Raw genomic sequence first — 26,854 nt, 5'->3', positions numbered from 1 at the left:
CTATATTTTTACTCCATATCATCGATATGACATTAGCAACTATTTTTCATGTAATAAGTGTGAAAAATTCTTATCAAATAGGCTAAATTGATATAAGTAAAGGATATTTGAGTTTTTTTCTATAGAAAATGAATAAGTTATTTGTTCATTAAATAGTTAGAAGATGTTTCTATTACATTATCTCATTTTTAATTTATCTTTTTTATGTTTCTATTACATTATCTAATTTTAAGCTTTAATTTTTTATCAATTATTTTAAACTTATGATACACTATTTTAAATTCTTACTACCTTCAAAATACAAAAAAAGTTATTTCTGACTGAAATACATATAATTTTCTTGTTCAATTTTAATCTTATAAAATTAGCACACATAGTTTAACACTTGCAACATTTGTGTCAACTCAGAAGAGGCAGTTGAAGCTTACAAATGATATGTTTCTGCTGCGCCAAGTTTAGAGTGGCAAAAATGTTTTGAAAATATGTTTATTAGAATGCGATACTGCAAGAGAATACTTTGAGGAGCAATAAAACATATACTTTTGGAAAGAAATTATTCCTTGTATTACTTTCTAAAAATTTAAGTAATGCTCCATCTCGTACAAGTCAAATTTTCCCTGAAAGTAATATTTCAGAACTGATTCATTTTTCCTTATTTTCTTTGGTATTTTAATCAAATTATTTTAAATTTCCCTGATTTAAAAAATTCTATGAGTTTTCCTGCTTCTGAAAAAAAAAAGGGTCTAAAAATGTTCATTTTGTTTCCTTTTGTGAAATTTAACTCGACAGCTCTGTTTACCAACTGCTTGTTTGCTTTTATTTTTTATGTCTTTATATATATCTATAGCATAATAAAGGCAAAAAGGAAAAAAAAAGGAGAAAAATGATGAAAATTAAGAAGTTTTATTTACTGAGCATAAGCGGCAAGCATATAAAACTCATAAAATAAGTTAAAAATATAGAGAAAACATGGAAAATAATAAAAATAAATTAAAACAGAGAAAAAAATCATTAAAATCTAATTATTTAAAAAAATGAATAAATAAAATTAAAAAGCCAGAAAACCAGAAAATGAAAAGATATAATCTCTTTACCAGCTAGCTCACACGATTATATTCACAAAAAGGAATGGTATCTAATGTATATACACACATTTATAAGTGTGTACAAACTATTGTTGCTCTTATGAGTCATCAATAGTAACTAAAAGACACAGGAATGAATAATTTAAATTACTTATAGGAAATATCTATAAACAGGGTGCGTAGCCATATTTTTTGACAAAAAATAAGCACCTTTAAAGCACTCAAAAATATTTTTTAGCACCTCCCAAAAAAAAATAAATTATAAATAGGATATGTGCAGTAATAAAAATTTTTTTTTCTATCATTTAAAGCTCTTAATTTATATACATAAAATGAACAAAATGCAAAAACATTTTCAAAAACATTACATAATCATGATAAAAAATAACTTTTTGCTGAGTAAATTGTAAAAATCATGTTTTTTTTTTTGTAATTTATGACAACAATCAACAAGGCAAAGAAAAAATCTCTTTTCAAAAGAAAGAAAATTAAATACTTTTTACAAACCCCGAATAAAAAAAGTACCTTTAAAAAATGCTATGTGTCCTGTATACAGAGTGATTCTAAAAAGATGGACTAAATTTTAGGAAGTGATAGTACACACCCAAGCAAACAATTTTTATAAAAGAATGCATGGTCGAAAACAAAACCCAAAACTGCTAGAGGGCGTCAAAGTTTATGTTCTTATATGAGGCAAAAACACACAAAGAACAATGAAGTTAAGTTATGAAAGCAAATTTAATGGCATGTGATTACAATAAGTGCTCAAAACAGTGGCCAGCAGTGGTTATGCTGGTACAACTGCGAAGAAAAGATAGGCGAACTTTCCCTGCAGCGACTGAAAGCTTGGCGACAAATAAAGTAGCGCAGTAACTCGCAATAGGAATGGAGCTTTCTCGTTTGCATCAAACAACTTTCCTAATGCGCCAGCACCTTTGCGTTTTGTTTTCGACCATGCATTTGATAAAAATTGTTTACTTGGGTGTGGACTATCACTTCCTAAAATTTTGCCCATCTTTTTAGAATCACCCTGTATATATGGTGTAAGAAACAACCAAAAAATTATCAAAGATCCAACATTATTACGTAAAAATAGTCATTATAAAATACTTCAAAATATTATAAGTTTCAAGTGTTGTTTCAAATTTTTCAATGAATTTTGATAAGTTGTTAAATCCTTTTCAGTCATTCAAAAAAATTCCAAGTAAAATTATACACATAAATGTTGGGAAAAAAAGGTAATTATTAACACTTTTATTATTCATGAAATAATGGGCTATTAATAACTTTCTTATTTCTAATTCTTTTGGCTTAATATTATAACTAACATAATCAAGAATAATTAGAACACAATTAGAAGAAAATATTTTATTAATTTTAATAAGTTTTTCAATATTTCATTAAATCTTTTTTGATTACAGAAAGTAAAAAATTATACATTAAAGTGAGAAAATATTTTCATTATTTCTGATAGAATGTGCTTATAATTCATATGTTAAAACATTTTATTTGGATAGCTCTTTTACAGTTACTAGTAATAATTATTAATCATGAAAAGTGAATGGGTGATTAGTAAAAAGATAATATTTTTTGTTTATCGTTAAGGAGCAATACTTTTTTTGGTAAAAACTCATTCAATTGTAAAATTATATAAACTCTTTATTTAGCAATTTATTTAAAGGCGAACAGTAAAAATATCAAACAGAAACTCTAGACAAAGTTGCCAACAAGACTTGTAAACTAAGATTGGCTACTAATTAGTAGAGTAAGAAAAACATTAAAATTTCATTAAGCGATATTCAATGCTTAACCATTTAAACAACTATCATAAATTAAAACTGAGAGTTTTCATGCAAAAAATTAAAAAGAATATTTATTTCAAACTATTTATTAGTAGAAACAATTAAGATGATATAACAAAATGATAAATTAAAACTTTTACTTATTTACTTCAAATTAAAAAAGAAAACAAAGTTATTCAATTCTATCAACCAAATAAGAGCTTTCATTAAACTTATTTTTCTTTTTAAAAAAAATCTTTTTTTTTCAATTGTAATGTGACAAAAAGCATAACAAACTATATCCAAGTACCATAATAAGCCTCCCCCCCCCTCACATTATAACTGCATCAAATTTAAAATAAAATGAAATAAACTAATCTTTTTTTTAATATTATTAAGTTTAATTCCTTTATTTTTAAAAAAAATTATAACTGAATGTAAAGAGATTTGCCTACAATACCATGAACATAATTTGAAACTATGCCACATTAAAACTTTTATGAAAAATAAACAAACCGAAATTTAATAGCTTTAATTTTGAATTTTCCTAAATTATAACAGAGAGAAAATATTCAAATCAATCGTCAATGTTAAAAAAAAAAAGATTACTGCTATCAAATCAAGATGTTTCGAATGCTTTAGTAGAAACATTTATGTGCAATGCAAAATATTAACAGAATTCCAAAAGTTTATAAAAGATATGAAGTCTTCTACAGAATAAACATAATTAAAAACTATACCACTTCAAAAATTATCAAACAATAATTAGCAAACTAAAATTTATTTATTTTCCCTTTTTTTAAAAATGTTCTTTTTTAATTATAATATGTTAAAATTCCCACACACACACACACGTAGACTCAAAATAATTAAATTATACTATATAAAGCTTTATATATATATGTAAAGTTATATTATTTTAATTGTATTAAGAGATATTTATTTATTTTTTAAAAATTATAGCAATATAATAATAGATATGAAGCGTTCCATACCATAAACATAATTCGAAATCAGCTTTTTTTAAAAATTAGCAAAGCAAAACTCAATTATTTTGCTTTACAAAATAATTTTAGTTTTTTATAACTTTTTTTTAAAAATTTAATAGAATAAAAAGCATAGAAAATAGACTACACCACAGTTAAGCTTAATTACTTTTTTGCCAGACTTTAAAACTAAAATTTAATAATTTTTTTCCTCCAGAAATTATATCAGCATGCAAACTGTTCATAGTATATCTGTAACCTTTCTTAGCATGAATATTATTTGAAACTAGATCATATTAAAACATTATCACACAACAATTAACATCAAACCAAAATTAAATTAATTTGTTTTTCAAGGAAAAATGATATCTTAACATTTGAATTGAAAGACTAAGTGCTCACTACAAAAAGAAAAAAATAGAATGCCTAAAGCATTTTCAAAGGTTTCTAAATTACCAAGAAATCTTGTCTAAAACCTTCCTCAATTTGACAATAATAACTTTATTTATTTATTAATATCATAGCTGCCAACATGGATAGGAAACAATCAAGTACATTTTACAAAAATAATTTCATGATAATTATTGCACAATGTATTAAATATTTTACTCATAGAATTTTAGGAATTTTTAAAGTCATCAAAATGGAAAAAAAACTGCAATATTTTCCAGTTATGATTGACATTAAGTGAACTTGAAATGCTTTGTACTATGCTTACTCATCATTTTGAATACTAATAGTAATTAATCAGAGATAGTAAAGACTTTTAATTTAAAAAGGGAGTTCTGAATAAAAGAAACTGAACACTTTAGAACAAAAAAAGTTTCAAGCTTATAATTTTATCTTTCTCTGCAAATGAGGGCTGCTTCATTATGTATTAGTAATACATATTTAAATACTCAAGCGAGCAATCTGTGCAAAAATGCTATTTCAAAAGGGATTTTTTTAGGAAACTTACTAAATTTTAGGAAATTTTCTGAAAATGTACAAAAACCAGGAGGATTTTTATTAAACCTGAAAGCCAGGAGAAACTGGCAAATTCCAGTAGAGTTGGCAGATATGAAATATTTATTTTCATTCTTTATATTATTGAGAATCAAGCACAAAACATGATTAAAAAGGAATGCCAGAAAGAGTCTTACCGGTGGAGGTCCCATGCCAGATCCAGGCATTGCACTATTACTGTATATAGATGAGGGATCAGATGAAGGTGTTTGTGATAAGGAACCTGGAGGCAGTTTTGGTATTCCGGAATCCTTAATGGAATATATTTAATTTAGAATCAGTGATATAAAACATCTGGGACATGGTGTCATGTCATTAATGAAGGAAAAAGTCAGAACAAAATATTTAAGAAGCAAAAAAACACGTATGTAAATTAGCAATGTAACGCTGCTCCAAAAATAATCTGGCAATCTTAGTTCAAAACATAACTCGAATTCTTAAGAACAACTTCAGTTTTACACTATAAAAGTTTTTATAAACTCTTATTGCAATGAATTTAAATGGCTTGACATTATGAATTAAGTTTTAAAAAAAAGGAAAAAGAGATTTTTTTATCTAAAAGAATGGAACCAAATGTATTGTGCTAGGAGATTGGTAGGACCAAACTTAGATAAAATGAAAAACTTTAAATGAGTAAACTTTCTACAAGCAATTTATTGACTTTTGTAACCAATTAAGAGCTAATTGTTACAAAATTTTGAAAAACCACCTGTTTTTTTTTTTAAGAGTTTTAAGCTTTTATAGAACTCTATATTGATGGAAATTCATACAACAGATTATTCTTTAAATTCAGCAGTTATTTTGAAAACTAGTTATTCATACACATTTGTATAAATATATTTTAATATTAAATATATAGTTAATAATTCTTAATACAAAATATAATATGGAAATTTATAATTTTTGTCTGTATCCATTATATCTGTAAATAAATAAACATTATTTACCAGGTTTTCAGCAGTAAAAACCTAGTTTTTACCATGCCTTGGTAACTACTTTTTTCCTGGTAAAAACCTAACCCTGGTTATGCACTTACCAAATTTTCTGTTATTGAATCCAATTTTTCTAAAATTGACAGTGGAGCCTTTTTTTATACCTTTTTTTTTTTTAATAAATTGTATACATATACGATGTATAAGTAAAAGCATATACATTGCATATTTTTTAAACCTTCTTTAAAATTCAGTACATTGTAATAATCATAACTTACATTTTATAATAATGAATAACCAGGGGTAGCAGCAAAGTTTTTAAAAATTTTAGGGTAATTTTAGGAACTTTTTTCAAAAAATTTTAGGTAAATTTTAGGGGTAATATATGATTTTGCTAGGATAAAAACAGATCACACTGTAGTTTATTACATAACAGAAGATTATTACAATTCATCCACACATATCATAAATAATTGCAAGCCATAAAATAAAGCTCTGAAATTTATTAAGTCAAGAATGAAATCTCTAAAGAGTAAAAATGAAATTTCAACTTTACATATTACCTATCAGAAATTAAGTGCATAATTCAGGAACAGGCAAAAGTGAGAATAAATCAAGAGAAAAAATAAATTAACACCAACTTGGATAAATGAGTACATTGAAGGAATGAGGAGAACTACATCAGGAACTACATTGAATAAATGAGGCTTGCTTTATTATGTACTAGTGACACTTATTTAAATATTTAGACATGCAATAATCTGCACAAAAATTCTATTTTAATAAAGATTTTTTAAAGGAAACTTTCTCAATTTAAGGGAATTAAATATGGTCTTTCAAGCAGACTCGCTGAAAAAACCTGGTTGAGGTTTTTCAGGCTGGGCCCACTTTGGCCCAGTCTTTAATATTGAAGAATTACCTGCATCATCATCTTTTCTTCTGGATACCTCCTCATACTGTTTCTAAGAAGATCTTCTTCTTGCCGACGTATCAACATCTCCTGCTGACGGCGTGCCTCTTCCCTTCTCCTTTCTTCTTCACGCCTGAAGAACATCCATGAAAAAAATTTTTTTTTAAAGATTAAATGAAAATTGAAAACAGAATGTAACTCAATAATATTGTTATCCCTGTGGCAGAACCACAGCGACATTATCGCAGAACGTTACAGAGTTCTTGCAGAAAAGATTTTTCTTCTAAAAAGTAAAAAATTATTTTCTTTCCTTCAGAAATTTACACATAATATTTGAATCATGCATTTAGGTAACGTTCTTGACTGACTCAATTTATGCCAATAGTATCGTAAATTGAAGTAATGTTTCAAATTTATTTTTTAGCAGTTATTGATATTGATTTTCGTGTGGATTTTAAATATTTCGATATATTTCAAACAATATGGAAATTTCGAATCGTGCATTTGAGTATTTACTTTTTAAGGAAATAATGCGATCTTTTCTTCAGTAGTTATTGCTATTGATTTCTCTACAGTTTTTAAATCTGAAAATCTAGAAACAAATCATGCATTTGAGGAGTTTGATTCGCGTGATTTCGTCGATCTTTTTTCTGCAATTACTACTACAGATTTCATGACTTTTAATTACTTTTTTATAGTGATGATTATTTACAAAATGTGAAAGAGGAAATAATTTGCGTCCCCCCAAATAAAATGCAAGAATATCACCCATAATAATAGCATAAAAAATTATTCCATGTTCAATTAAAAAAAAATTATAATTTTTTTTCGTAAACACAGCACTCCTGTAATTTTAAATTGGTAACATATATGTTCGTTATAAAAAGTATCTTGCAGAAAGATATTAGTGCTAGAGAGGTTTGTCGTAGATAACTCGAAAAAATTCTGCCACAGGGATTGTTAAATTAGCAAAGAGTTCCCTTCCCCCAAAAAAGTTTGTTTTACACAATAATACCATATTTTAATGATGAAAGTAACTGCAGCTGTTGAGTAGTTCATCTGCCGACAATGGTTAACAAAGCAAGTTCAAAGCAATACTAAGTCCACTTTCAAGAAATTAAATACAAAATTCATATATATTTCAAAGTTGGATTGGTCTTCTGTACTTAGTGTCTGCTTTGAAGCATGGTTGCAAAAAACCCACCCTAAAGTGGGTGTTACTGGGTTTTTCTAAGATTGATTTCTTTTTTTATCCTCTGTTATATTAAAGAGCTATTCTATTGAAATATTTATGTAGTCTAGCCTAAAAAAAATTAACCTATAGTGAAAAAACTAATTGTGTTGGAGACTGGAGAGTCACCTTGCTGACTAGATTTGACTGTATGGTCATTGATTATTCAGTGCCATTTATTCGCTTTCTATGCAAATAAAGAATGTTCCTCAAATATTTTTTAAGATTAAAATATAAATAAAAAGTAATCCTGTGTTAAAATAAGTTTCAAATGTGTGATGTATGTGAGTACATATAACACTTTGTATCTAGATGTCAGAAGAAACTTTTTTCAGACTTTCACATCAACTTATTTGTATTAATTATCTATATGAAGTCAATTTATAAAATTAAACTTTATTATTAATATTAAAATAAGCTTTTTTAAAATAAGGTACTTATCCCTGCCCTCTCTTTTGAAAAACTCAGAAAAGCCCAATAAAACCCACTCAGGTTGGGTTTTTCTACAAAAACCCGGGTTTTTTGCAACCCTGCTTTGAAGGTGTAGCAACAATGGAGTACAAGCGAAAAGTAAAGAAATGTGTGAAGATATAATGTATGTTCACTGCTATAGGCAATGTTTGATCCTTATTTTGACCGAAGCCTGCGGTTCAAGTAACCAAATAAATTTTTGATTTCCTTGGAAACAAAATCATAGAGTAAAACAAAATAATACAGAAAAATTAAGAATTCGTTTTAAGTTTTAAAAGTGGGGAAATTTTGTCAAAAAACAAAATAAGCTATATATGAACATGATAATACTAATTTAATTTTTTTCTAGACAACTACAAGCAGAAATTATATCACCACATTATCACAAAATTTTCTAAAATCGAAATTTTCATTAAAACTTAAATTCTCAGATTTCATCCTGTGCTTTCTGCCTCTTACTAATTTAAGTTACAATTATCTTTTAATAATACAAGCAAATTTATTAACATTTGATTTAAATTCTTATCAATTTATCAGCATTAACTAACAGAGAAAAAATTATTTTAAAAGATAATAAAATGATATATTTAAAAAAATTAAGCTTTTATTAATTATTATCTACAACATTTTCAAAAGAGATAAAGTAACTCTTCGATAATGAGAGAAACATATTCAAGTAATGTGCTCAACTGATATTTTCTTTTAAAGAAATCATTTTGACCTTTTTAATTTATGTGAAAAATATTTTTTTTTTAATTTTTATTTCGGATTATTGTTTAATTTTTTCTCTCCAAAAAATGAAAATATAACAGAGGTAACACTTTATGTTCTAAATTCATTTTAAAATAAAAAATATTTCTAAACAAACAAGTTTTGAATTACTGCACATTTACTGTATCTGTAATTACACAATTACTATAGTGTAATATAATGCAATAATTACTGTGATTGCTCAGTAAAATAAAACATAACTAACTCACCTTAATTCTTTTTCTCTTTGAATCATAACACTCTGTTCTTCCATTTGGCGAAGTCCTAGAAAAAAAATTACATTAAAAAAAATTGTCAAATCAGGGGTAATTCCAAGATACGCAAGTAATTATCAAACTTCTAAGAAAGCAACTTGAGCTATGATAGCTCAAGGGGTAGAGCATTCACGGGTTCGAATGCCAATGATGGCTGGTTGATACGAATTCCGCATCCGGCTCGCACGGACCATGGTGCTGACATAAAATATCCTCATTGGTAGACGGATATTCGGTTAGAGTCTCCTTTGCTGTCAGGTTAACTATGGGAGATTTTTATGGCTTTTCTCTCCATGTAACAAAAATATGGGTTAGTTCCACCAAGAAGTCTTCCACAAAGTCAAATTTCTCCCAATACTTGATCCAAGAGTTCCCTTGTTTTCTGGATTGGGCTCAAAATTACAAGGCTATGGAGTTTAACATCAGTAGTTGTAAACCCAAATTTGAGCCGGCTGTTTGACAACGGTTATAAAAATTAGTTTTCTCAAAACAAAATTTGAATTCCTGAATTAAAAGCTTGCACTTTCTCACATTTTAAAACAAAATGAATTAAATGTATCCGAAATATGATATTAAATGGTACATTATACTTCAACATATTATTTTTGGATACTTGTATTACTGATAGGAACAATATTAACAAATTGTGTTACTCAACAGTGAAAAGAAATAAATAAGAAGTAATTTTACTTGTTAACGAGGATTAAATAACAAGTTTAAACAGGGGATAATTTTATCTAACTTTTGTTTGTATTAATATTTTTAAAAATTTCATAGTAAATATTAGAGTCGGGTTCGATTTCCAGCGGCAGCTGGTTAACACGAATTCCGCATCCGGTTCGAAACCACTACAATACTGATGTTAAGTGGTAGACGGATCATGGGTTAAAGTCCTCTTGCCTGTCAGGCTAACCGTGGGAGGTTTTCCTCTCCATGTAACACACATGCAAGTTAGTTCCATCAAAAAATACCTCCACAAAGGCATATTTCTCCCAATACTTCATCCAGGAGTTCCCTTGTCTTCTGGATTGGGTTCAAAATTTTAAGGCTACAGAGTTGAAAACACAAAAATAAGTAGTTGTAAACCCAAAAATTGGGTCAGCAGTTCAGGGACTCTTTAAAAAAGCACTTTCTTTCTATAGCTCAGAATAGTATAAATTAGTCTTACTTAAAACAGCTACTCCACAAAGTGAAATTTAGCCTAAACTGTTTAATATAGAAATGGCCCAAAAGCATTTTGATTATTAAATTATGTCTCCTTCTGATAATATTACAAAATATCTATGATTTTTACACAACAAACTATTTTGATGCAACAGTTTCCTACTAAAAAAACTCTCCAATTATTTTTATAGATCAATACAGAAAACTCACTTTCACGAAGAAGGTTAGCCTCATGGTCGTAGATGGCAAAATCCATTTGATCTGCTAAAGCACGCCTTCCCTCTTCAATTTCTTTCTCTAAGTGATCTCTCTTTTGTTTCTCTAACCCATACAGCTGTTTCCATCTGTTGGCAAAGTCATACTCAAAAGTTCCGGGCTCAGCTAGCCGAGGTCCGATCTCTCTTTCTTTTAAATACTGTTTATTCGTTTTCTGAAAGTTTTTCTCTGGCAGACCATCATCCTCATCTCTGTGGTCTAAAGGTTCCACAACTACAGGTCGAGGGGAACTATGAATAGATAATCAATATACAGATTAATTATAGCATACGTGCCAACATTGAAGAAATAAAATAACAGAGATTTTACTACAGACGTTTTTTAGGCTACAAGTAAAGTTTTGAGACATGCATAATCATGTTAAGTCAAAAAGAGAAAACAAAAATGAAAATTATATAAGTACTTATAAGTACAGGGTTCCCACTCTTTTAACAAAGCAAAACTTAAGGACTTTTTTTAAAAAAAATTAAGGAATTTTTTGAAAAATTAAGGATCTTAAAAATAGTATAATTGTTCATCATCGAATATGTACATATACCAACAGTGACAATTATTTACCTTTCGTAAAAAAGAAAAATCAATAAATAAAATTTTTTCTTAAAAAAAGTATTATGTATAATGTAAGTACTGATATAATTGTATTAATTAACAAGGCTCGCCAAAGTAATTTTAGCAGACCCAGATCAAGTTTTTTTAAAAAATATATATATAAATTTTCAGATGGTTACAGAGTTGAAACTAATTCGTATTCCATTTTTAATGATTTCGTTGAAATTGAATTGAAAAATTAAGAGCATAAGTCAAGATTTACTACTTTTTATCATATATCGAAAAAAGAGTAAATAAAGAAATTCGAAAAAAGCATTGAAAAAATTATTAAAATAAGTTTGTATATTTCGTTACTAGACCTGATTCACACATTCAGTTGTGTGCCAATCTTGCTAAACATTCAGTTACGCCAAGAAAATTCTTTATTTTCTATTAAGAAAATGTTTTCATGCATAAGAGTATATATTAAGAGAATTAATTCTAAAAAGTTGAATTAGAGTTATGCATGAGTGCAGTTTCCTTAACTATGTCATGTTAAATTAAGTACTATTTCAAGTAAAAACAGGCCATACTAATATCTAAGCACCTTAATTCATTTCACTTTTTTTTTCATTAGACTTAACTGAATAAATTTTTTTTAAATGCATTGCAATAAACATTTTTATGAAAATTTTTTTGGAATAAAAATACAATTATCTTTGAGAAGTTTTATAATTTTCGAAAAATGTGTTCTTTATTAGTTCTTGGTGAAACATATAAATAAAAGGGTTGAAAATGATTTTTTAAAGGAATCAACACATTCCTATGGCTAGAAAATTGATAAGGTTCCTTAATTAATAAATACTGATAAATTATTTATTTTTTCATAATTTACAGATATTGACTAGTAAAATTTCTGTCATCCTTTATCATTCTTAATATTATTCTCTACTATTATTATGATTTGTTATTATAATTTTATCGCAAAGTAACAGTTTCAAACTGAAAGTGGTATTTTTTTTATTATAAAATGATCCTGTAATATCACCTTATCAGATAATGTTTTGAAAAAAAAAAAGAAAAATATTATGAAAAACCTATTGAAAACGGTATGTAACTTAAACACTTTGTGAATTATTACTAAACATCAATTGTGATGTTATATTTACTTTTATGAAGAACTTTACCTAAAATTATTTCAAGTCAAAACTGTGAATAGGAATTAACTTTGCATAATATAACTAAAACAATCTGGTGAAAAACATGAACTAATTTTAAAGCAAAGCAACCAAAAGTTAAATCGAAATTTAAAAAATAAATAAAAAAAAGTATAATAAGTTGCGATGTTTACTGAATAAAATGATTATTAAAATCTAAGTTTGAATTTAAGATATTAATAACAGAAAGTTTGGAATCTTTTAATTAAGTAGACTTAAATTTTTATGTAACAATCTGCTTAGCCTTAAGAATAAAAAATAAAAGCGCAACAATCTAAAACTTTAAAAACACTTTTACATTGCAACAAAACACGTCATAAATAGTTACCAAATATTTAATTTTCTTGTTAGAAGCAAATCATATTCTTATTTAGCAAGCAGTTTTTGATGAAAAACCTAGGTTAGCTAGTACTAACATGAATTTGTAAAAATGCTACTGTTTTCTATAAATTTACAGTTACTTATTACACATTGAAATATTGTACAAATTTATTTAATTCTTTAAGAGTTTTGCAAATAGTTTTTGTTATGGATTCCAGTTAAAAAAGTTTTTTTGATACTTCTCTTAGGGTTTTACTTTATTCCCATAAGCAGATACTAGTAAAACTGAATTTCTTGAATTCTGTCCATTTTGAAGATCTGTGTGGGTCTTCTACTTAGGTACCTTAGAACTTCCCCCTCCCTCAAAAAAGAAAAATCCCTTCCAATTGCAGTACCCCCTCGGAGTATCATTCTAGACAAAAGGCAGAATATGCTAATGAAAAAACCAATATATTAATGAAAGGACATGCATATTCCCCTTGTCTATAGCAACCTCTCACACGCCCCCTTCCTGTAGCTCTAAAATGTTCTACCCTCAATGCATGGTTTAATTCTAGATGACAAAAGAACTTTAAGTTTTAAAAAATTGAACTGAAAAATAGTTCCCATCAACTATAGTGAAGCTGAAAAATTAAGGACTTTTAAAAACCTTGTACCAAAATTAAGTACTTTTAAGGGCCCTTATTTTCTAAAATAAAAATTAAGCAGTTTTTTAAGAACTTTTAAGGACCGTGGGAACCCTGTTACATTTATTGAAGTAAAAAATATTTATATAAATCTCAATCTAAAGAAGACTTTTAGATGCAACTTAAGAGAAATAAGGAACAGATCAACATAAAACAAATAATGCTATAATATAATATAGCTGAACTATCATCCTTAAATATCCCATAGATTGTGCTTTGAGAGGTCTACCTTTTTGAAAAAACAAAAATAAGAAATAAATTTTCCTGTTATTTTAGATGATTTAAAAAGTCCCTGCATTTTTCAGATTTTCCCTGTGAAGTGGCAACTCTGTATAAGTTAGTAACAGGTATACATAAACATTGAGTTTCGTTTGTCTCTAGCAAGCACCTTTTAGGTAGATTATGAAAATGGAACAAAATGCAAATCAAAAGAAAAGTAAAATGAAAAGCTGTTTGCCATCTGATTTTTTTATGCTTAAAAACAAGGGTGATACAATCTAAATTACTCGATAAAAGATCATAATTTTTGCCAATCCTGGTTTGAAAAGTTACTCCACCACCAATTTGTTTGTGCTCATAAAAATAATCTAGAATTATTCAGTGATTTTCAAAAATGCTTACAGGATGCAAAGCCAAATCTTTCAACCAGAAATAAGCACCTTTTAAGTAATTTGTAAGCACTCAAATATTTTTAAGCACTATATATATTAACAAAATGCAAAATAATTTTCTAAGACTTTACATGATCATGATAAAATATCTAGTTTTTGAGAAAGACCTCTTTTCTTGTTTATATTAGCCATTAAAAAATGATCTACAGAGATTTTTCGGTTTGATTTAAGAGGGTGAAAAATGAAGCTTGAAATTGAGAATATCTTGCAAAATGCAGCAGAGTTGCACACGAGAGTGCAATAATCTCACTGATCCTCGCTCACTATACGCACATGTGGACAACTATTTCATCAAACCTGTAAAATGATTCGCGCTATCATATGCCATGGACCGACAGTACGCTGAATAGATTATGGTTGAATGAATTGTAAAAGCGTTCAATAGAACAATGTGAAAAGCAAGCTTTTGCATAATACGTGGAGAAAATCAGCATGGTAAAGTAAAAAATTTCATTTTGGAAAAGCACTTTTTAATAACACCCAATGCAAAAAATGCCCTTAAAAGACGAGAATTGAAAATAAGCACCTTTAAGCACTTTTTAAAAACGCTACCCGCTATGGTTTACTCTTAGGTGGAAAAACCTCCCCAAATTAGAAATTTTCTAAAAAGAAGTTAAAAACCCTCAAACTGTGGCTTTTTTTGGGTGGGGTTAGGGCAGGGAAAAAAAACCCCATTAAATGAGGGTGAAGACACACCTTGTAAGAAGAAAACACCCTTCAGAACATCGCTTCAAGGCTGTTTGTGCAGACTGTTTCCTTGTGAACTCTACGATACCTTCACCGATGGGTCGCTCACGGTCATCCACAACAACAATCGCTCTTTCAATGTCTCCAAACACTCCAAATGCTGTTTCCAAGAGCTCATTTGAAACCCAGGGTGGAAGATTTTTGATCTTGAGAGCTGCACCATGGGTAGCAAAACGAACCCTGAGCTGTTTGCCATCTTTCATAGTAAAATCCAATGCATTTCTTGCATTTTCAGCATTCTGCCTCGTGTCCTATTCAACAGTCATAAGAAAACAATGAAATACAATAACATAATAAATTGTCTTTAATTACACAAGCTATAATTATTTAAAAAAAAAAACAGGTAACGAAATTCTACTGTTTGGTTTGCTAAAACGAAGATGAAGCAATTTTTTTTGGTAGATTAATTACTACACGTATATGTAACATTTTCCTCACCAAAGTTAGGTTCGATGATTTGGCCAATTACATACTCAATTTCTGGGAAATTTTTTTAAAAAAATATGAATCTCTAAAGCAAATATTTGCCGGATACGCAAGCACATAGGGTCATTTTCTCAATTTGTCGACTTTTGAGATTTTAAGTATTATTTCCAATAAAAATATTCATTTTTCATTCTTTAATGTAGGGGTGCACAACCTTTTTGAGTGAAGGGCTACTTGCACGGCAGGTAGATTAACAAAGTGCCGCATGCATATTTAGTCATGTTAGCCGCAAATATGCTAAATTTTATGTAAACATTAATGTTCTAAGCACAAAATCTTTTTATTAGTAAACTTAATAACATATTTTCCGAAAATTAAACACTTTTAATTATTTAAATTTATTTAAAACCAAAAAAATGATAAATTTTAAAAAACTTTTCCATTTTTCACAATAATTAATTTATCAAGTATATATATATACATAAATATTGGGGGGAATATAAATTGAAACCAAAAAGGAGTTTATAGAATGAAAGTGCAAAAAATATAAGCATTTTAGAGTAATATAAATTTGAATAAATTATTTCAATTTAAAAAAACTTATAATGTTTAAAGAAAAACCAAACCAAAAAGAATTTTTTATAGCGTTTAGAAGTTCCCGAGGGCCACACACCAACAGTCGGTGGGGTGTATTTGGCCTGTGGGCCTCAGGTTGTGCACCCCTAGTTCAATGATATGCTTTACGAAAAAAAAAAGAACAAAAGAACAAGAAGTAAAGAAGAAAAAATACAATAGACACATTTTGTTTCAAAGTTATTTTTGTTAAAAAAATAAAATCTAGGTAAAATGCCATTGTCCTTAGAGATGTAAACCTCTCCGTTCTAGAGTTGTATTATTCTTCTAGGATAATATTCTTAAAAATATTCTCATCACAGAGAATATTTTCTTAGAAGTTACATAAAATGACGACATACTCTAAATGTGATATTGAATTTATTTATTACTTCAAACAGTTAAAAAATATTTATAAATACTAAATTATACAGGGAATAAAAATAAAATTAAGAAAGTCACATCAAGTGGAATTATACCTACTGAATAAAAACTTTAAAAAATTGCTTTCTAGAACAATTTTAAGTGCACAAAATTGTTCATTGGATTGCACTTCAGGCATAAATAATGTTACCAAGAATATTATTCTTAAAAACTGATTATTCCCATTATACCTAAAACTTATAATTTACTGAACGTTTCAAATTTTTTAAAATATTTTTGTTACATAATATTAGATGATTGATATCTATGAACACGGTGTAGCCAAATTTTTCAACAAAAAATAAGCACCTTTCAAGCATTCAAAAATATTTTTAAGCTCTTAAAAAAATATAAAATTAGGCAGGTTTGGTAAGTTTCTGACAATTGATGGTAATTGTCAGAAATTTGGTAATTTCTGACAATTGATTTTTAACAAAAATAACTTTGAAACAAAATGTGTCTATTGTATTTTTTCTTTTTTACTTCTTGTTCTTTCGTTCTTTTTTTTTTTCGTAAAGCATATCATTGAACTAGGGGTGCACAACCTGAGGCCCACAGGCCAAATACACCCCACCGACTGTTGGTGTGTGGCCCTCGGGAACTTCTGAACGCTATAAAAAATTCTTTTTGGTTTGGTTTTTCTTTAAACATTATAAGTTTTTTTAAATTGAAATAATTTATTCAAATTTATATTACTCTAAAATGCTTATATTTTTTGCACTTTCATTCTATAAACTCCTTTTTGGTTTCAATTTATATTCCCCCCAATATTTATGTATATATATATACTTGATAAATTAATTATTGTGAAAAATGGAAAAGTTTTTTAAAATTTATCATTTTTTTTGGTTTTAAATAAATTTAAATAATTAAAAGTGTTTAATTTTCGGAAAATATGTTATTAAGTTTACTAATAAAAAGATTTTGTGCTTAGAACATTAATGTTTACATAAAATTTAGCATACTTGTCCGGATTTAACCGTCATGTCAAAAAAAAACTTTAGTTTTGCAGGTATAGTTTTTGACAATTGTCAAAAATCAGGAAATTTTGAATCATAAAGCAAATGGTGTTTTCATACGCTAAGTACCGACGGTACGCCAAAATAGATTGGGGTTGAGTTAATAGCGAAAACATTGAATAGAATAATTTAAACAGTATCTTTTTGCATAATACGCTGCAAAAATCAACAGGGTAAAGAGAAAATTAAGCACTTTTTAAAAACACCCAATGAAAAAAGCACCTTTAAGAGCTTTTAAAAAGCAATAATCGAAAATAAGAGCTTTTTAAAAACGCTATGCAAATGAAGGACTTTTTTTGTGAGTTACAATAATTATATTTACTAATTATCATGTGCATATTCCATAGTAAAATGAATTACATTGAATAAACTATCTGAAGAGCATTTCTGTATATCGGAAGTTCTCCTTAAGATACTGTCCTTAAAAACTATCAATCAGTATCAATAAGATGTTTCTTTAAAAAAAAAAAAAATCTCCTTAAAAATATCGTAGAAAATAGAAATATCAAAATATCGCTATCTGTTGAAAAGAAAAACTATGGTATTAAAAACGTACTCACTATGCAGCAAATATATTGAATCCTTAATTTAATGGGGTGAATTTAACAACAGAAGAATGAATTTTAAGTAAAGAGAAATTATTCACAGATTGGCAGCATCTAATGAAATTCTATTGGAACTAGCTGAATATCTAAACAAAAAATGTTTTCGTCTAATTTTCAGCAGATTTGCATGCCCCCAAGTCTGCTGAAAATATTAATCCTTTAACTTGAAAAGGAACATGCATCAATGTAAAAAGTTTGCCAAAATTGCACCAATAGTGCAAAAAACTATGCTTTCAAGAATTTTTCAGTATTTAATTGTCGAAAATACTTTTTAATATCTTCGTGATGCAATGTTCAACGTAGTTTTCAGTTCCATATGGCTTGCTAACTCAAAAGTTTTTAATCTAATTGAAAATCAAGTCAGACACTAGCGTACTTTCTTCTCTTATGATTCCCCACACATGAACGCTGTAAGCATGCAAATTGCTGCAATAGGTATAGAGTTCTGCTCTATGCATTTTGATTGCCAATATTAAAAAGAAAATATAACAAGTTTGGTTTTAGCAAGGTTAACAAAATCTCAGATTTTTTCAGAATTTCAGTGCTATGATTTGTTGTCATGCCAAAATCATAGTAAGTTGTCACTCAAAATTAAGATGAGGAATAGAATTTAAAATTAAGTTAACTGTTAGATTTCTCAAACTTTGTTAACCAGTCTGTAAATACATTATATTTTAGTTTATCATCCATATACAGGAATATCTAGAATTTCTCTCTTTTTTTCCGCTGGAGTAGGGTTTAAAGATCATATTTAAATAATTCATACATAAATCAAATAGAACATGTAGTTGAAATCCAAAATTCAAGTTTTTTGTTGTTGTTAAAGTCAAGAAATACTAATGGGGGAAAAAAAAGATCCCCTGAGCCTTTTTTAATTGAAGCTAGACAGTCCGGCATTTTTTTTTATTTTTAAAAAGACCTTTTTTTTTTGCAACCCTGGCGCTTGACATGATTAAGAGAAAAGTTTTATTTGAGGAAGAAAAACTGAAACATTTACAAATATTCAATAAAAAAAGCCTCTTCAAGGCCTTTTAAAAAACAAAAATAAGCACTTTTTAAAATGGCTACGAATCTGTAGACGCATTTTCAAAAATGCCTCAGATTAATAATATCTATAGTTGCTTAGGACATTGCTTAGGACAGATTTTGGCTCGGGTCGACAAGTTAAGGGTATCTTTTTCTTCAGTCTACTGAATTAGCCCTAGAGTGAAGAGAGCTACCCTCCCTGAAATGAGCTAGTCTTGTTCTCATAGCAAGACTTCGCGGCAGGGGAAGTTCTTAATGTAGACAAACTATAGCCATTTCTAATGTCGATATATAACAAACAACCAACAAAACATATGTGAATATTTTTTTAGGCTCTGCACAAGGTGGTTTGATTCCACCAATGAAACTTGACCCATCACAAAATTTGTAAACTACAAATATTTTGTGGTCGCCCTTCCCTTTCACATGGTGGAGGCTACAAAGCAAGGGATGTGATGATGTGAAGACCAACCATAGGGTCAGAAAAGGAAGAGATAAGGAATGATAGATTTATGAAGAATTGGAAAGCCTTATCTTTTAATTTGTTCTTCTGGAATAAACAATTCTTTCAATTTGTTTTTGTGGGGCATATAGTTTCATTGAGGAACAAAAAAGTTTCTAGTAGGCAGTAGGGATGTAACGAATTTTCGGCCACAATTCGGTATTCGGCCCAGCGGAATACTGAAGTTATTCGGCCGAATAATGAAGTTATTCGAATTAAGTCAATTTTTTAAATGATTTTAAAAAATTGACATATAAGTTTTTAGCTTTCTGGGTTTTAATAATTTTTCTGGCAAAAAAGAAAATTAAAAAATACATTTAACAGTAGTAATGAGTTATTTTAAATAAAATATATAAATTACAAGTATAATTAGTTAAAATATGCTATTATTAATTATTTAGATTTGTGAAAGCCGTATTGTTGGCATCAAGATATTTAAAATATTACAAAAAATACATCAAGTTGTTAAATTTTTTTTAAAATATAGAAAGTTTAAAAAAGCAAATTTTTTAATATTTATTTCATTTGTAATTTAAAAATTGAAAATTATTTAATTACAAAATTAAAATTTCAAAGGTGAAACTTTTTAAAAAGTTCTTAATTTTCTGGGTTTTAATAATTTTTCTGACAAAAAAGAAAGTTAAGAATACATTTAACAGTAGTAATGAGTTCTTTAAATAGCATATAAATTACAAGTATAACTATAACTAAAAAATGCTATTATTAATTATTTAGATTTATAAAAGCCATATTGCCTTGTTATTGGCATCAAGATATTTAAATTATTACAAAAAAGAAATCAAGTTCTTAAAAAATTTGTAAATATACAAAGATTAAAAAAGCAATTTCGTTAATATTTAATTAATTTTTAATTTAAAATTTGAAAATTACTTTAATTACAAAATTACAATCAAAAGAGAAATTTTTAAAAAGCAAGTATTCCGCCTAAAATTTGGTTGAATATTTGGTATTCGGCCCCATCACTATTCGTTACATCACTAGTGGGCAGCCTTATTGTGATATGTCCCCCCAACTACAATCACCAAATGGAAAAAAAAAAAACATATACAGCCCGAGGGTGACTATGATCTGGTTCCCTTATGTGACTTTTTCAGTTTCTCACAGGCTGCCGCTTGGAAGTTGCTAAGACTTAAATTCAACATCACACAATATTTCTGTGGCGTAACTACCACTATAAATATTAAATAACAATTCACTAGTATATAAGACATGTTAACTTGGTTCTATCATGAGGTAACTTTTGATAAATGAAGGTTGGCATAGTCGATAAATATATCCCCCTCATTATTTTAAAAACTACAAAATCATCTACGAAACATACATTTTTTCACTCACCAGTCTAATGAATCCGAATCCATTTTGCTTGTTTAGGAAAACTTCACCAAGTTCTCCAAACTTTTCAAACATTTTTCTAAAATCATCTTCAGTAATATTAGTCGGCAAATTTCCTACAAATAGTCTGCATCGTCCAGAGAATTTTCGCGCTGAAGGATCGTCCTTTGTTGTTAAATTTATTGTCGGTCCACAGATAGCATCCAATTTTTCTTTAACAAAATCTTTCCGCTGCCACTGTTGGTTGTCGGCGTTTTGCGATCGGCCAGGTGGTGCTCGTCTATCATTTCGATTGTTTGTTTTACGATTATTTCGCGCGTCAGGAGCAGAATTTGCATGTTCATAATCTACTACTTGTGGGTTTTCAGTCATATTTATTATTTAACAAACCACAGCAAATATTACTCAAAGTTACCTAAAGCTCGAGCTACCCAACGACCAAGCACGCCTTGAAGATGATGACTGACAGGCGATTTTGGAGCTCTTTGCTGCTTTCTGCTTATAGCTCACTTATCAATACGTTAGGATGAGTGGTTGATTGCTGTTGTTGTCGCAAGGTAGACTGCCGACTGAAGACGTTTCCACGCCCAGGGCGAAACACGAAACGGCGTCCTTAACTCGGAACAATTTTGAAAAAGAAATCTGAATTTAAAAGAATAATCATAACTTCTTTTCTCCCTTTAACTGTCTCCCGCTGTGGACTGATCGTAAAGACGCTATTCCCAGCATGGACGCTAACGGATTTAACTCCAACAACAACCCCTTAACTGTTTGGTGGAGTCACAACGGGGTATATTTCTGCCAGAAAATTATAAAATCCTAAATATTTGTTTATTTATTGATTGATTAATTTGCTTATTTACTTCACACTTGAGCTGCACAATGGGCTATTGGCGACGGTCTGGGAAACATCCCTGAGGATGATCCGAAGACATGCCATCACAATTTTAATCCCCCGCAGAGGGGATGGCACCCCCGCTTCGGTAGCCCGACGACCTACACCTGAAGTCGAGCACTTTACGGTAGAGCAGTTTAACGAGGACCAATACCGCACACCCTCGATCCCTACGCGGACTGATCAAAGTGGTCACCCACCCGCACACTGACCGGAGTCAGTGATGCTTGACTTCGGTGATCTGCTGGAAACCGTGTCTTAACGATCAGTCCACTGCGGGACTTGTTAATTTAAGAAAACCCTAAATGATAATTTAAGAAACATATCAAAATAAATAACCATGAACAATTTCCTGGTTAAAAAAAGAAAGAAAAAGATAGCCGTTGGTTTAATTAAGGAGAATATATCCCTTCAGTATTCCTGATTAAGCATCAATTATAATTGATATTTTTAATGAGTATAACATAATGAGTGCTTATATATTTGTATATCATAATATTTTATGATATGCAAATATTTACGCATAAACGTTTGACATTTTCAAGCTTTACCAGATACAAAAGGTTTTATAGACTTTTCAAGATCAATTGTTTTTGACGTTTAATTGTTTAATATTAAAGAATTGTTTTGTTAATATTTTAATTGGACCACGTATGATATTACCGGGTAATAGTGTACCCTACCAGAAGAAATAATTATAAACCTAAAATGGGGTATACAATGAGACTCTTTAATTACCTATGTATGTATTAATATAATAGTGTGTTGAATAGCGTTTAAATGAAAAAATTCGAAGTCAATATTCTGTATAAAAATATGGTCCAATATCTTCCTCTAATAATAACCTATAATATTCAAATTGGACCACGTATTATATTACCGGGTAATAGTGTACACTACCAGAGAAAATATTTATAGACCCCATAGGGGGTACACAATGTGACCCTGTAGTTTACTATGTATATATATCAAAAATAGTCTTCTGATAAAATGGGGCAATTCATTTTCTAAACAGCTTTAAACGAATCTCAGCTTCACCAACTTTTCAAAAAAATTTCTTTTTTTTCTTCTTCCGCTTATTTTGCATTATATTATTTTTTCAATGTGTTTTTCTATATTTCAAAGGGTCCTACATATAGGAAATAATTTTTTTAAATTGGTTAAATGGCGAATAACGGGTAAAAACTGGAAAAATCCAGGAAAATTGGATTATTTCCATTTTTTAAAATTATTTTTGCAATATATTCGACAGTTTATCATGCTTTGTGTAGAATCGTGCATGTTTCTTTGTTAAAGAACGCATAATGGAATAATTATAAAAAAATAAAATAAAATGGCGTGGTGGGGTTCGAATTTCGAAGCCGTCTAACTCCCTTTAATATTAAGTTATAATTTTCAAACTCGGTCCCTAAGTAGGGGTCTATGCTCCAAACATTTCTGGTGGAGGAAATTTTTATATGTGAATTAGGGGGTGCAGGGGGGGCCTCAAACATCTATTACTTAGCTGACTGGGAGAGGAAAGCGAAATTGCGACAGGCTTCTCGTGTTCGAGTAGTATGTTGGTCAAGACACCGGACTATTAACCGACAGCTGGGGCGATGGGGCGCTGGTTCGATTCCCTGCATCAGCAATTTTTCAAAAAAATTTCTTTTTTTTCTTCTTCCGCTTATTTTGCATTATATTATTTTTTCAATGTGTTTCTCTAAATTTTAAAGGGTCCTACATATAGTAAATAATTTTTTTTAAATTGAGAAAATGGCGAATAACGGGTAAAAACTGGAAAAATCCTGGAAAATTGGTTTATTTCCATTGTTTTAAATTGTTTTTACAATATATTCGACAGTTTATCATGCTTTGAGGAGAATCGTGCTTCTTTCTTTGTAAAAGAACACATAATGGAATAATTATAAAAAAATAAAATAAAATGGCGCTGTGGGGTTCGAATTTCGAAGTCGTCTAACTCCCTTTAATATTAAGTTATAATTTTCAAACTCGGACCCTAAGTAGGGGTCTATGCTCCAAACACTTCTGATGGAGGAAATTTTTATATGTGAATTAGGGGGTGCAGGGGGAGCCTAAGGGATCTAATGCATCGCTGACTGGGAGAGGACTTTTGAAGCGAAATTGTGGCAGGCTTCTCGTGTTCGAGTAGTATGTTGGTCAAGACACTGGACTATTAACCGACAGCTGGGGCGATGGGGCGCTGGTTCGATTCCCTGCATCAGCAATTTTTCAAAAAAATTTCTTTTTTTTCTTCTTCCGCTTATTTTGCATTATATTATTTTTTCAATGTGTTTCTCTAAATTTTAAAGGGTCCTACATATAGTAAATAACTTTTTTTAAATTGAGAAAATGGCGAATAACGGGTAAAAACTGGAAAAATCCTGGAAAATTGGTTTATTTCCATTGTTTTAAATTATTTCTACAATATATTCGACAGTTTATCATGCTTTGAGTAGAATCGTGCATCTTTCTTTGTAGAAGAACGCATAATGGAATAATAATAAAAAAAATAAAATAAAATGGCGCGGAGGGGTTCGAATTTCGAAGCCGTCTAACTCCCTTTAATATTAAGTTATAATTTTCAAACTCGGACCCTAAGTAGGGGTCTATGGTCCAAACATTTCTGGAGGAGGAAATATTTATATGTGAATTAGGGGATGCAGGGGGTGCCTCAAAGATTTATTGCATAGCTGACTGGGAGAGGACTTTTGAAGCGAAATTGTGGCAGGCTTCTCGTGTTCGAGTAGTATGTTGGTCAAGACACCGCACTATTAACCGATGGCTGGGGCGATGGGGCGCTGGTTCGATTCCCAGCTTCAGTAACTTTTCAAAAAAATTTCTTTTTTTTTGCTTCCGCTTATTTTGCATTATATTATTTTTTCAATGCGTTTTTCTATTTTTTAAAGGATCCTACATATAGGAAATAATTTTTTAAATTCGGAAAATGGCGAATAACGGGCAAAAACTGGAAAAATCCAGAAATATTGGTATATTTCCATTGTTTTAAATTATTTTTACAATATATTCGACAGTTTATCATGCTTTGAGTAGAATCGTGCATCTTTCTTTGTTGAAGAACGCATAATGGAATAATAATAAAAAAATAAAATAAAATCGCGCGGAGGGGTTCGAATTTCGAAGCCGTCTAACTCCCTTTAATATTTAGTTATAATTTTGAAACTCGGTCCCTGAGTAGGGGTCTATGGTCCAAAGATTTCTGGAGGAGGAAATATTTATATGTGAATTAGGGGGTGCAGGGGCTGCTTCAAAGTTTTATTGCATAGCTGACTGGGAGAGGACTTTTGAAGCGAAATTGTGGCAGGCTTCTCGTGTTCGAGTAGTATGTTGGTCAAGACACCGGACTATTAACCGATGGCTGGGGCGATGGGGCGCTGGTTCGATTCCCAGCTTCAGCAACTTTTTATAAAAAAATTTTTTTTCTTCCGCTTATTTTGCATTATATTATTTTTTCAATGTGTTTTTCTATATTTTAAAGGGTCCTACATATAGGAAATAATTTTTTTAAATTGGGAAATGGCGAAAACAGGTAAAAACTGGAAAAATCCAGGAAAATTGGTTTGTTTCATTGTTTTAAATTATTTTTACAATATATTCGACAGTTCATCATGCTTTGAGTAGAATCGTGCTCCTTTCTTTGTTAAAGAACACATAATGGAATAATTATAAAAAAATAAAATAAAATGGCGCTGTCGGGTTCGAATTTCGAAGCCGTCTAACTCCCTTTAATGTTAAGTTATAATTTTCAAACTCGGTTCCTAAGTAGGGGTCTATAGTCCAAACATTTCTGTTTAAGGAAATTTTTATATGTGAATTAGGGGATGCAGGGGGTGCCTCACAGATCTATTGCATATTTGACTGTGAGAGGACTTTTGAAGCGAAATTGTGGCAGGCTTCTCGTGTTCGAGTAGTATGTTGGTCAAGACACCGGACTATTAAAAGACGGCTGGGGCGATGGGGCGCTGGTTTGATACCCAGCTTCAGTAACTTTAAAAAAAAATTTATTTTTCTTTCTTCCGCTTATTTTGCATTATATTATTTTTTCAATGTGTTTTTCTATTTTTTAAAGGATCCTACATATAGGAAATAGTTTTTTTAAATTAGGAAAATGGCGAATAACTGGTAAAAATTCGACAAATCCAGGAAAATTGGTTTATTTCCATTGTTTTAAACTATTTTTGCAATATATTCGACAGTTTATCATGCTTTGAGTAGAATCGTGCATGTTTCTTTGTTAAAGAACGCATAATGGAATAATTATAAAAAAATAAAATAAAATGGCGTGGTGGGGTTCGAATTTCGAAGCCGTCTAACTCCCTTTAATATTAAGTTATAATTTTCAAACTCGGTCCCTAAGTAGGGGTCTATGGTCCAAACATTTCTGGTGGAGGAAATTTTTATATGTGAATTAGGGGGTGCAGGGGGGGGGGCCTAAGGGATCTAATGCATCGCTGACTGGGAGAGGACTTTTGAAGCGAAATTGTGGCAGGCTTCTCGTGTTCGAGTAGTATGTTGGTCAAGACACCGGACTATTAACCGACAGCAGGGGCGATGGGGCGCTGGTTCGATTCCCTGCATCAGCAATTTTTCAAAAAAATTTCTTTTTTTTCTTCTTCCGCTTATTTTGCATTATATTATTTTTTCAATGTGTTTCTCTAAATTTTAAAGGGTCCTACATATAGTAAATAATTTTTTTTAAATTGAGAAAATGGCGAATAACGGGTAAAAACTGGAAAAATCCTGGAAAATTGGTTTATTTCCATTGTTTTAAATTGTTTTTACAATATATTCGACAGTTTATCATGCGTTGAGTAGAATCGTGCATCTTTCTTTGTTAAAGAACGCATATTGGAATAATAATAAAAAAATAAAATAAAATGGCGCGGAAGGGTTCGAATTTCGAAGCCGTCTAACTCCCTTTAATATTAAGTTATAA

At 29.6% G+C, this 26,854-nt stretch overlaps 1 protein-coding gene across 1 annotated transcript in view; it reads right to left on the bottom strand.

Annotated features, from left to right (window-relative positions):
- LOC107437312 (non-POU domain-containing octamer-binding protein) overlaps nt 1-21,500 on the bottom strand; it is a 32,281-nt gene extending 10,781 nt beyond the window's left edge. The window contains exons 1-6 of the mRNA XM_043049083.2: nt 21,006-21,500; nt 14,986-15,287; nt 10,801-11,096; nt 9,382-9,436; nt 6,709-6,832; nt 4,995-5,108 (exon numbers count right to left, since the gene is read on the bottom strand). Coding sequence (XP_042905017.2) covers nt 4,995-5,108; nt 6,709-6,832; nt 9,382-9,436; nt 10,801-11,096; nt 14,986-15,287; nt 21,006-21,374 — 1,260 coding nt within the window. The 5' untranslated portion in view covers nt 21,375-21,500. The remainder of the gene's footprint in view (nt 1-4,994; nt 5,109-6,708; nt 6,833-9,381; nt 9,437-10,800; nt 11,097-14,985; nt 15,288-21,005) is intronic.
- Nucleotides 21,501-26,854: the final 5,354 nt, after the last annotated feature.

Source organism: Parasteatoda tepidariorum, chromosome 5, assembly GCF_982258835.1.
Source record: "Parasteatoda tepidariorum strain Cologne lab strain chromosome 5, Ptep-v5.0, whole genome shotgun sequence".
NCBI lineage: Eukaryota > Metazoa > Arthropoda > Arachnida > Araneae > Theridiidae > Parasteatoda > Parasteatoda tepidariorum.
Note: the sequence above shows the minus strand (reverse complement) of the source record. Positions and strands in the feature narration are given on the sequence as shown.